The 13,054-nt window shown below is 40.4% G+C and overlaps 1 protein-coding gene across 1 annotated transcript in view; it reads left to right on the forward strand.

Annotated features, from left to right (window-relative positions):
* The first annotated feature begins 4,419 nt into the window (after positions 1-4,419).
* The window catches only part of ENPEP (glutamyl aminopeptidase), a 41,257-nt gene continuing 32,622 nt past the window's right edge, over positions 4,420-13,054 (forward strand). The window contains exons 1-3 of the mRNA XM_056326638.1: positions 4,420-5,282; positions 10,269-10,410; positions 12,918-13,049. Coding sequence (XP_056182613.1) covers positions 4,669-5,282; positions 10,269-10,410; positions 12,918-13,049 — 888 coding nt within the window. The 5' untranslated portion in view covers positions 4,420-4,668. The remainder of the gene's footprint in view (positions 5,283-10,268; positions 10,411-12,917; positions 13,050-13,054) is intronic.

The raw sequence follows: 13,054 nt of genomic DNA on the forward strand, positions 1-13,054 counted from the left end.
TTCTGGTTTTGTGTTATAAGGCTGGTGATTAGAATGAAAGAACACAAGCAAGCTCATCTTGGTAGCAATGCAGTGGAAGATTAAATGATATGATATGATATGATATGATATAACAAAGCAAATGAGTACTGTTTGACTTGCTTTGTTTACACAAATAGTCTAAGAAATTACATTCACTTTTCAAAGCACAGATTCTACATTACAGAATCTACACAGGCATTTGAAACGGGGGGGGAAAAAGAAAGGAAGGAAATAAAGTCTCTGCTAAATGTAACTCACAATACTTCCTTATGAAGAGACTTTGAGGTAACTCCCTTCAGCCTTGACCCTAGTCATAAATAAAACATCCAGCACTGATCTGCTGGGGGAACACAGCAGAACCCAAAATAGGTGGTGGGACTGCACTGTGCTTCAACCAGTGTGTTACATACGGAGCTCGTCAGTCTGCAGCAGGAAATAACACAGCCCTCCCAAGGCACTGCAGCCAGCGGTACCTCACAGCTGGGGCCAAATTTCAAAGTTCTAAATGGGGGAACAATTATGACTGAAGAAATCCTGACCGTCTCTCAGATCAGTTCAAAAAGTTTGCCATTTCCAAATAACATAAACCCAAAAGGACTTGTTTTCTAGTTAAAAACTGTCATAGAAAAGCTTGTGAGTGGAACAAGGATACTGCAAGCCAGTAATTACTAAGACTTGTGAAGGGATTAGTGATTGCTAGGGGGTCTTCAAAGCCAAAGAATGGAGACAAAATCAGTCATTGCAGACGTAGGAAAACACTGGACAAGCGTATTATTTCTGACACAGTTCATTTGTGACCTAGTGGAACACCACCAATTTCGCATTTCTCAATGTTCTAAACTTTTATTTGGTAGAGGGCCACAGGGGAGAAGTCTACAAGTGCAGCACTGCCAGAAAGCAGTCACTACAGCAGATTGCTTCATGTCTTCTTTTTTTGCAAGAACAAATCTAATGAGGAGTGTTAGTTTAGCATTAAAAAAAGCTAAATTCCTCCTGATGGAGGCAGAGAGGCTCCATTTATTATCCCTAGATCTCATAGCAGGGGCAGCTTAGGGAACAGAAGGAAATCAGAGGTCCAGCTCTGCTGCCCTCATGTTGCCTTAAAGTCCCTGGACACAGGGAGGCAAAGACCTCCTCAGCACAGGCCCAGTAAGTGTTTCATGTTATTCCAATGATGGACTTGGCTCAGAGGAGTTTCTTTGTTGTGAGTTGCAGCTTAGTTGGGTTTTTTTTAATATATATATATTGTTTATTTTCATGCCTCTTTTCATGCTTTCCAGAGCAGCTCTTTTCTCATTGTCAGCTTCAATTAGGGATTTTCTGGGACTATGTGACTTTTCCTTGAATGCCTACAGCAGGCCTGTGCTAGTGCTGATCTGGGCTGTCACTGCGGAAATTTCATTCCATTTTTCAAACTTAAAATTGGAAATTATATTGGAAATGAATGGCTGACAATTTGGGGAAAAAAATTAGGATTCATTTATATTCCTGGAAATTGTCTGAAAGATATCTGGTTATTGCTTCTACAGGCACATACATGTCCCCACCAGCAATGTCATGACAGAGCAGGGTGGCTTCATACTCCCCTCCATTTACAAAGCCAAAGGGGCAGGGTCAAGCTAGTGTGGCAATTCTGGTGCAGACTGAGAAGTAAATCCTAACTTAAGGTGAAAATACTTCAATTAAAAATCAACACCAAATAAATGATAGAACGTATTAGCATTGTCCAAGTGACTGATAGGTTTGTTTTAATCTCTTTTCAGTTTTCTAGAAATTAAAGTAATTTAAACCCATCCAAGCTTTGCCAACACCTGCCTGCAGTCATGCTTGTGATTTATGCTGGAGCAGCTTGGGATGAACTTTCTTCCGATTTTGAAATGAAGATTCGACAACTTATGCCCATGGGAGAGGGTAGAGAAAGTATCTATACCTTGTTGATGAAGGCCATGGCACTCACTTCTCTGAGAAGGCAGATCATGTTCCCTGCCCCCTTCTACCTGGACACAGCCAAGAAGGGAGAGCATTGGCATTGCCTTTGGGAGCTCTGCCCTCCCTTATTGCTGCTGTGTAGAGGAATTAATAGTTCAAGGTCTATCTTATCCTTGGATATGTATATTGGGTCATTGGCAGCTAGGCAGCTTCTTAGAGCTGCTAGCTGTCCCCAGTGGTGTCAGCTAGGAACAAAGCATTATTTCTGATAGGGGGAGGCATAAGTCTGCTCATAACTACCACTATCAGAAATATATTACACCTGCTTTCGGCTGCAGCTAGTCTTGAACCTTAGTTTTTATAGAGAAGATCAATGCTAGAGCTTGTGTGTAACTGCACTACTGTTGGCAGAAGCCACCAATAAGCTCTGCTACTTATTGAGCTAATTCATTTGTCACTCCTCATTAGCTTGTAATGGCTTTTGTTGCTAGTGTTGTTTTTAAGGCTTAGGATAAGAAATACATGTATTTTTGCTGTTTAGGACCAGCTCATCCAGATATGTTTTCTAGCTCTTCCTGAAGGAGGTAACAGTTACCAGTGAAGAAATCTGCAAGTCTCTTCATAATTGCAGTAAATAACCTGCTTTGCAATCTATAAGCTCAAACAGCATTTTTCATCTTCAGATTAAGAATGTAACAGAAAACCTCACGGCTAAGGAGAATGAAAAATGGGAGTCATGTAAAAATCTTGCCTGAAATCAAGACACATATACTATCTCATCACTTATGGTCTGCTCTGGCTTAAGATGTCTTATTTAAAACCTATTCTCACTCTTTTTCCTTGTCCTGTCCAACCAGAACAAAAGAAAAGCTGAAATGGTTTTAAATGTTAAAACCATGATCTTCAATGCTGGCTCTGTTGCTGGAAGTTAAATTCTTGCCCAATCCATTAAAGGGCACTGGTTTCCCATGTCATATCTATTTTTGATCACAGCAGAGAAATGGGAAACAATAAAAACAGACATAATGTGAAACAGATTTTTCGCTTTCTGCTTATTTTTTTTATTTTTTGCAATGGTTTTTCACTTTTGAAAATATGAGTAAGAGTTAACTGGATGCAAAAAAGACTTATTCTTTTACCAGTTCCTGTTGGAAAATCTTGCCTTTAAAACAAGATGTTATATAAAAAGTGGTGTGCTGTAAGAGTGCTGATACAAACTGGGTGGCTAAAGTTCCCCATGATGGCTGGCAATATTTCAAAAACACCCTTTATAAAGCTTGTGAGCAGATCGATTTCCAAACAGTCTGGACGAAGGCTGTCCTGGAAAACCTCCTTCCCTGATGCAGTGCATCTCACTCAGAGCATGTGTTGACTGATTCTAGGGCCTAAGTCAATGCATCCAGGTGAAACTTCATCCATCTCAAAAAAAAAAAAAAAGTGAAGTAGTCAGAGAGTTGTAACTGATGTGAAGAGTGATGTTAATCTGTCTGTCTCCTAATAAACTAAATCAGGAGGCATGAAGCCAAGCTGATGTTCCTGATTAAAAATCTATTCAAATGGGCTCCATAAGTGGAGAAAAAGGGTTAAGAGATCCAGGGACTGAGGTTTCTATTCTACAGTGGTTTCCTTTAGTGCAACATAAAACAAGGTTGAAACTACTGCTGTACTTGGTTTCATACTGCATTAGCAATGTCTTGCTTGCAAGCTTAGCCAGTCCTTACTTAGAATAAGTTCCCCCAGGCAGAACCAGGTTCCATTCAATTAATTTATTTTGTTGAAGTGCCACATCATGATGACATGCAGTCAACGCTACATTAGATCTTTAGTACATAAATCATATAACTGCATATTTAGAAGTGTCCCCCACAGCAAGGGTTCACAGGCAGCACTGTAGTTGCACTGACCAAGGAGGCTATCACAGGCCACCAGCTTGCATGCATGGTTACGAGCAGCCTCCTGGAAAGCTGGTCCTGTGAGAGGGGGAGAGGAATTAGACGTGTTTTAAAGTTTGAAGTCAGTGATCAAAATTTATTGTTCCACTGTGCATTCTTCTGCCCGTGACTGCCTCAAATTACTCAGCAAAGGTAAATGAGCTTAGAAAAGAGGGGAAACAGTTGAAAAGCCCTTGAAAGATGTATGTGATTTTTGCCGGATTTTTGAGACTTTGGAGATGTCATTTCACAAACTATAGGGTGGAAGTTCAAGGATATCTTTGCTAGTAAGAGGAAAAAGTAAAAAAAAAAAAAACCAAACAAGACACAGCAGGGGTAGTGGCAAAGGTTGAGGGTTTGGAGCAGTTACACGTCTATCTGCAAACTCTTTCTGAAAGCTGCTGACAGAGCTTTGGCATCTGATCATTTCCTAACTGCTGATTAACATAGTACTGCTTTATATTTAACTCAGGCCGGAGCAGGAGGGGCTGGGGGTGGGGTTGTGCAGCTTATAAGGGGAGCACGGCAGAAACAATGTTCTTCTGTGTCAGTTCCCTCGGTCTCCCAGCCCAGCTGCACTCCTTTTGATCATTCACATTTCCTCCAAATGCATGTTGTCTTTAATTAATTGAGTGTCTCATGGAAAGCGAGGTGGGGGAGACGGGCAGAGAACAGCTATATCTACACAATTAAAATACAAACTAAGTCCGCTGAGTTTACTGAGTGCAAGTGCTGAAGTGACTATTATAGTTAATGTTTTGCTCTGAGAACAGACCCGGGAGCAGAGATGGAAGGCATGGATTTTGAAGATAAGAAGTCCAAGAGGTACTGCATGAAGACAAAGCATGTGGCTGTCATCTGTGGCATCGTGGTGGCTGCAGCGCTTGCTGTGGGGCTCGGCGTGGGACTGAGCAGACCTGAATCTCAGCAACCTTCAGGGGGAACAGATCAACCAACAAACCCTCCTCCCCCAGCGGATTTGGGTCCCTGTCCTCCTAAAAATGATGAGACTGGAGACTGGAGACATTTTAGACTACCCACTTATGTCAAGCCTGTCCACTATGATCTGGAAATAAAGCCTGAAATGGAGACAGACATTTACACAGGGACAGTCAGTATCTCTATTGCTTTGGAAAAATCTACCAGCTACCTATGGCTCCACCTGCGAGAGACCAAGATTACAGAAATGCCCACACTCCGAAAATCCTCAGGACAAGTGATTGCTCTGAACGACTGTTTTGGGTACAAGCCGCAAGAGTACATAGTGATGAAGGCAGAAGCAGAGCTCTCCGTCGCTAATGAAAGTGATCCCTATATACTCACCCTGAAGTTTCAAGGCTGGCTGAATGGTTCCCTGGTTGGGTTTTATAGGACCACCTACACTGAGAACGGACAGATCAAGTAAAGCAGTTTTTCTTTTATTTATTAAACTTTCCTCTCTATTTCTACTTGCTTAGGCCTCCTCTATTCCAGTTTCAGCTTTTAAGTCTTGTCTCTCACCAACTTGCTGACATTTCTGGGCTGTTCTTTAATTTTCTCATTCCCCTAAAGAAGATGCTGTATTCAAAAACCTTTGGCTGTTGACAAGTGATCGTGGGCTGGAGAGATGAGGGGTTTGTTATTACTATTCTGAAAAAAAATTTCAAACTATACTGGTCCTAGGTTACCTTTGAGCTTTACAAATGGCTCCCTCAGAGAGCTGGAGGGATTGAGGCCTGTTTTTATCTCTGTAGTACACTGAATAGGATACAGCTCTCATCACTCTCCCCTGTCACTCCCCAAAGTAAGTTTTGGTGTAAAATCGTCCTGTGATAGTTTTCTTGACATTCTGCCTCCTTGATGTTGTAAGCCTGAGGAATATCCAAACCAGAACTTCTCTGTCCCTCCTGCAGCTGGTTTAAATTATAGGTAGGAAAGTTCAATGATGACGGTTATCTTTGACTTGGATTTTTTGTGCTCCAGCTCTTCCTTTTTAATATATCAACACTTATTGAAAGATTACAAAGCCTCTGCCAGTTCAGTTAACCCATTCCACTTCACAGGTTTGCACTATTTCTGGGTGGAATCTTGAAAAAGCCATTGCCCACTGCTCAGAGGCATTTCTTTGCAGTTAAAGTATGGAGAGGACACTTATCTATTTTCCAATATTTACATTCCTTCAGTGACTCATTCCAGCCTGTACAGCTAGAAGATAATCTTGGCTAGACTTTTCCAAGGCCCTGTAGCAGCAACATGGAGACAAACACTGCTGTGTTTTCACGGCACTTGTTTGCCCTCCTGGGACATGAGTGAGAGTCGCATCAGCTCCATTCAGCAGCTGACCGGCAATACCAGAGGAGTAGCAGCAGTGACAGACACAAGCAGCAGCAAATCCAAGAAGCAGAAGAAAAAGCAAGCATTCATTTTTCATACTTAAATATAGTTATCTGATCTGGGAAGAAGCCATGTAGAGAACAACTCGAATGCCAGCCAGCTCTTTCCCTCTTGTTCTCCTCCATCTACCATGTCAAGTATTCCTCTGACTTGGAAGGTGCTTTAGTTTTATACTTTGAGCATCTGACATCCCCACAGCACTTTTAAAGTGTAACCTCTTAGCATCTTTCTAAGTTGAGGTGTGTTCCTTCACTTTTATTGATGAAGGATACCTAGATATTAAATGAATTGCCCCAGATCTGTCACAACAACAGAACAGCAGCACCAGAACACAGGTCTCTTGAGTCACAGAGCAGGATAGGTGAGAGTCCATCCTTCAGATCCAGACAGTGTAGGAAGACAAGGGCCAAGCATCTGACATCAGGAAGAAAGGAGAAATTCATAAGCTAAAGAAAGCAGAAAACGTGAGCTCACTTTGAGAGCGTTCCTACTCCTTGATTTGAATGTTGGAAGCTACAGTTGCAAGGATGATCCTAGCCAGCAGTCTGAAAACTCTCAATACAGAAAGGAACTTGAGCATGTGAGATTTTTTGTTAGGCTTGAGAAGGGCTTTAATAAGAAGGAGTGAATGGTGACTTCTGAAATGCTTTTCATGTGGTTAAATTTGGGTAGATTGTTTGTGCGGGTGGCAGAGGCAATGTACATGGTAGTTACCAGTACAGCTTTGAAATGAAAGCAACCACCAGCCAAGTGCTACAGCCAAGTTGCTGCTGTGCAGCATGAGGGTAGGTGACAGTATGGGGTGAGGAAGGATGATGGCAGAAGGATTTTATGACTTATTAAAACTGCATTTTCCCCTGGCTTTCTGCTCAAAAACAATGCTGACTGGAATTAACTTTTTTAATTTGCCTTTGCCTGAAGCAGACATTGCCCTTGGAAAATTTCAACCCAAATAGTTCCCTTTTTTGTCACATTGTAAGTAAATACAAATCAGATCAGGTAACAGCGAAAGTCAAGCAAGTCTATTAACAGAGGATGTTAGAGAGAGGGGGGCTGAGGTGAAAATGAGAGCCAACATGTAATTAACCTGCTGCCCCATCCCTTCTGGGCAGTGTTAGAAGCAGCAGGACCTTTAGAGAGAATTAGTAACACTGGAAAGTCAGCTCCCAGGGCTGAGCTGCTCCCCAGTTGTGTCTGTGAAGGCAAATGTTTGCCAAAGCATTGCTATAATGCCTTTTGTTTACAGACTAGGCACATGTCCAGGCTCTGCTGTTGCTTAGGTTTTATTCTCCCACATTTGGTGGAAAACAGGTAGACTTGTGCTGAACATGACTGCAAGTCTGGTATCCTTGGGAGGCTTAGGGAGAAGAATGCCTCTTTTGGGAATCCTGTTCAGACAGATCACACAATCCCCATGAGGGCAAAGGTGCTTTTGGACATGCCCAGAAGTGGATCTTGAGATACCTTGGGAACACAACTATTCAAATTGACACGTATGTGCAGGTAGGGAGCAGGAAAGCAGAAGCTTGGAGAATGCAGGCTTTAGACATAGACCTACCTAGATCCTCCTGTGGATGCCTGAATCCAACCATAAGCATTGAAATCCTGTGGTAAAGCTATTTGCCTGTCTGCACATTTAATTTCCCATTGGTGAAAGGGTAATAACAGTCCTTCTCTATTTTGCATGATGCAGTGATCATAAACATATTACAATTGTGTTATTTTCAGATATTAGGGAAAGAAGCACAAGAGTCCTTGACTAGTGTAATGGCTTCTTTAAAACTCATTAGTTCCTCTCAAAGAACATGCTAAAACCCTCTTGTATTTCCTCCTTAATATTACAGATAATACAAACAATTCACAGCAGCTGGTTTTGATTTTTCACTACTATTAGTGAGAAGGTATGGCTTCCCTTTTATAGGCATTCTCTCGGTCCTCTGTAAGAGGAGGACAAGAGGCTTATAAAAGATAGCTGGGCACATGTCTAGCAGGGAGACTTACATTTAGGATTTAATTCATAAAGGAAAGGCAAAATATTCTTTAGTGTACAGAAGTAGAACTCCTAGATTTCTTCCTCAAGGACAAAATTTTCTTAGAAGCAGCAATGAATCTGAATTTAGGGAAAGATTGGGAGAAAAATGCTTTAATTAGCTCAAGGGGAGTTTTTTGCACTAACACCCTGTGCTTTGGGAAAAAAAATAAAAGGTGGGGGGAATTCATCTTGGTTCTACATGCAGCACTGTTTTATTTCAGGAGCGACATCTGGATGCAGTCTCAGCCAGATCTTCACTTATTGCTATGTTATTTACAACTGTCAGCTCTAGTTCACATTTAAAGGTCTGGACATCAACAACAAGCAGAAAGGCAGAAGCCACTAAGCAGTGAAGAAAATCTTATCTAAAAACTACATTATACAGTTTTAAATGAAATTACAAAATTTCATGTTTCCAGTGCCATTTCTGTGCATGTCATAGCCTGGAGTTCTCATCATCTACCCCATAGGAATTATAGTGCTAAGGTTTTGCACTGCTATTGTCTGTCTGCCTCTACAAATATATGAGGATAGATGGATTGTCACCTTATAAATCAGCAGAAATATCATAGTGTTATCATTCTGTAGGAACAAAATATAAATGTGTCAAAATATGTAGCCAATTTTTTAAGCAATAGCTGTGAAGCATTGCTCCAGGGACTTGACGTGAACTTAATTGTGAAATAGCTTTCAAGTCCTAGAAAAAGTAGAGAGTGACATCAAACAATTTACCAAGCAAAAGAAACTCTGTTGAGCCTGAAGTTATGTTAAGGTGAATGTTCATTATTCTTTCTGCCCATGAGCTTTTGAGTTACTATTCCAATGAACATGAATGGTAAGAACCCAGACATATTAACCTCCATCAGGCTTGTAAATGACCCTTGCTGCTACAAGTTCCTAATGACCAGTTTAGTATTTAACCGTCACAGAGAATTGCCAAGGGCAACAGAAACATTGAAAAATTGGTTGTCAAGTGAGCTTGTAGGATTGCCGCAGATCTGTAATTTATGATGTACACTTTTAATTACTTTTTGGAAAGAAAAACTACCTTAATATAGTTGGGGCAGCTGTAGAAGTGCTGTCAGAAAATGCTCAACATTCCAGATTAATTGAAGGAGCATCTGTGATCCCTTTCACCATCAATCACTGGAGAATATGCTCTGCCACTGTACGGCTCATTAATGGGGGAGCCTGATGTCACTATGAGAAGCAAGCACGTGATATGAACGTTCACAGACTTCACCTTATTTTTTTACATGATCCCTATTGTCTAACTCCTCCAGTTGTTTTTTGCATAACAGATGACTTTCTAAACTCCCCAACAGGGCTAGCGTAGCACCAGTTATATAGTAGGATGTTCACCTGAACTTTCCATGCTTTCTCCAGCAGTTTCATTAATGGAATCAGGGAAGCATAACAGCAGAAAACTGTACATGGTGACTGCAGAAAAAGAAACACAAGCAGGATGAGATTTTAGGGGCACTGAAGCAATTCCAAGGTGTCTTCTCAGGAGATGTTCAAAACTCCAAGCCAAGATATGCTCTAGTGGGTAAACAACACATGGAGTGACTTAAGTAAACATCCCTACACCAGAACCTTAATTTCCTTTCAGCAGTTTATTTTAGGCACATAAATCAGTGGGAAAGCTCATCAGGAAGGTGAGCAAAATTTTTACCATCCATGAAGGGTCATTCCTATCTTACTGCCTGGCTCCTTAAAATAGTTGATGATAAACGATTTGCTTTAGCTTTTGCTGTGAAACCTAAAGGATGCTGATGGCAGACTTTGAGGTATACATGTTACACATGGCTATACGATATTAGCTTGTACATTTCTGATGTCACCTGCTTCTATGAATGGACAAACACAAATATTTGCAGCTGGCTTTGGTTTGTGAAATTGCTAAAAAATTATGCTTAGAAATTGCAGATAAGATTTAAAAGGTATATAATGAAGGCTTGCCAATGTGTTGTTTGTTTAAGGAGCATTGCAGCTACTGATCATGAGCCAACAGATGCACGGAAATCATTTCCTTGCTTTGATGAGCCCAACAAGAAGGCAACTTACAACATATCTATCATCCACCAAGATGCATACCAAGCACTTTCAAACATGCCAGTGCAGGTATGTATTTCCCAACCCTGCTGTCTAAGTGGAATGGTTCTGTAAAGCCACTGGAAAGGTAGCACGGATCACAAAGTCCTTGCGCATTCAGCGTTCACAGACTCTACCACCCAGACACTGTAAAACTAATGTCTAATAAATATTCCATAAAACAGGACTGATTGGTTCGTTAGCACTCCTAGTAGTCCACGAGCACACAACACGGCAATACAGAGACAAATCCAAAGTGTCTCTTCCATCTTTAGCTAGCTGGCCCTCTTTTCAGATATTCTAAATAAGCATCCTCTACTAATTATAAAGGTAATGGTGGACTCTGAGAAGGAATGAGTACTCTGAAAGACAGCTGCTTCCCAGATGGGAAGTCTAAAATAATCACTGAAATTACATAACAGTACAAAGCAAGGGTCTGCTGATCAGTCTGATGGCAAAGGAACCTGCTAGCAAGAAAGTCTAGGGTTATTATTATTTTAATAATACAGAATCGGAAACCCAATCTGTCAGATCATGGGTGTGGACACTTGCCAGTTCACCGTGACTGTGATTTCCTAAATAATCTATTTCTGGACTTGGTGGGTCAAATTCCAAGTTTTGTACAAAATTCAATTGCATCAATCATCTATCTCTGGGCCCTCTGGAAGAAGATTGAATGGCTTTCAGCTGAGTTTCTAATGAATGGTTTAACTGAATGTGTAGCCCAATGTATAATTTCTAATGAATATTTTCTGAAATGGAAGATAAAATGCCAAATTTTAAAACAAGAAAAAAAAATTAAAAAGAGAACTTCCAGCCTCCAGGCTGTTGACATTTGCATCTTCCCAATCACTCCCCCACTCAGAAAACAAAGATCTCCTTTACTGTTTTATTTAAAGGCACCCCCAAACCTTAACTATCCCCTAGAAATTCAGCTGAGAACTATTACAAATCTGATACAGCTGCCTCCCTTTGCAAAATTAAAGCTCTAACCTATTGTTGCTGCCTGAAAAGCACCAGGCACTTTGAAGAACACCACATGAAAGAAAGTGTTTGCTACACCTTTCCTCACAGACCTTAGATAAGAGAGTGTACCAGCATGGAAGGTGAGGGGATGATACTAAATGTTACCAAGATTTAGTGGGTTTGGTGCATTTACTTTACATCTTTACATGTGGATCTTGCTTCTCTTATGGACACACAAAATAAGCTTTCAAAGAGCTAGCTACCACTTGTTAATTAATTTGCTAAAATCCAAGTACAGGCAGGGAAATGCAGATTATGCTGGGTTCATACTCAGGACAAATGGATGATAGCAGGGCACTTTTTCATCTGGTGTGCTCACAAGGTCAGTAGTGAAAGCTCTTTAGGAAATCTTTTCAATGGAAGGAAATGTAATAGTTTGTAAATGCAAAGCACATTGTGTTACATGTTCTGTAGTAGTTTTGGTGGTGTAGAGCTTTATAACCAACATGGCAAAATCAGAAACTGGTACATTTCATTTTTCACTGGAGTGAATTTTTTTTAAACTTTTTTTTCCCATAAAGTTCTGACTTCATTGAAAGAAGAAAAGATATCAAAATAGAGTCAAAGCGAGTCAAATAATGGAAAAGCAGACTGCTAATATCTCTGTGAAAAGGGTTTTGTGAATATATCTGTGAAAGGGTTTTGGTTTGCTGGTGGAATTATATTACCTATAACATTCACTGTCTGCTTTATTTGTGTTGTATTTATAACAAACAAATCTCATGAAGTATTGTCGCAGTAGTAGAAGGTTAGTGTCTTTTATATGCTGCTTGCTTTTGTCCTATATAAGTTAGCCATCCAGTCAGAAGCAAAAATAATTATCAGACGGGCAATAGAAAATAATAAATAGCAGAAATAAATATTTAGAGGCTGAATCACATACAGGGTTGCAGCTTTGGTCATAGAGTTCATTTGAGAGTTAAGAACATTTGGGACAACCAAGAATGGGTTTTAATTGATTTACAAAAGACAAACTATGATCAGCACTAAACCTTATGTACATTTAAACAACCCATCAATTAGCACTGCTAATTTGTATCTGAATGAGTTCAGGATAGATTCATTAGATTGGTCTTTATCCTAAGTAGCATCTCTGCAATCCCTGACTCCTACACGATGCATGTATTTCAGAGGAGAGAATCCAGTCTCTTCTCAGATCTGTCCAAACTAATGTTATTTTATGCCACCATTTCAAGAACAAAACACGCTAGCTTACACTGGAAAACTCCTACTGGCAAAATGCTTGTGCATGTGAATGATTTCAGATCCTTAATGAAACTTAGAACCAGGTAAACTTATTTAGTGCAGAAAAACAAAGTCCTGTTTCATGTATTACAGGAAAAACATTTTGTCTGTTCTCGTGCCATCAGTAATGGGATGCCAGAAGAGGTGAACCTGGAGAGGTGATTTATCATTCCTGTGTAGTTGCAGCCTTCATAGAAATATTGTACCCTTTTCTGCATGTGTTTGCATTTCCAAAAATCGAATTAATTGTTTTTCCATTTCTGCAGCAAACTGTACAGCTGGGGAGTGGCTGGAATCGGACAACTTTTCAGAAGTCAGTTCCCATGAGCACTTACTTGGTATGCTTTGCGGTGCACCAGTTTCAGTGGATAGAGAAAATATCTGCTAGCGGAAAACCTGTAAG

This window comes from Falco biarmicus, chromosome 1, assembly GCF_023638135.1.
Source record: "Falco biarmicus isolate bFalBia1 chromosome 1, bFalBia1.pri, whole genome shotgun sequence".
Lineage (NCBI taxonomy): Eukaryota > Metazoa > Chordata > Aves > Falconiformes > Falconidae > Falco > Falco biarmicus.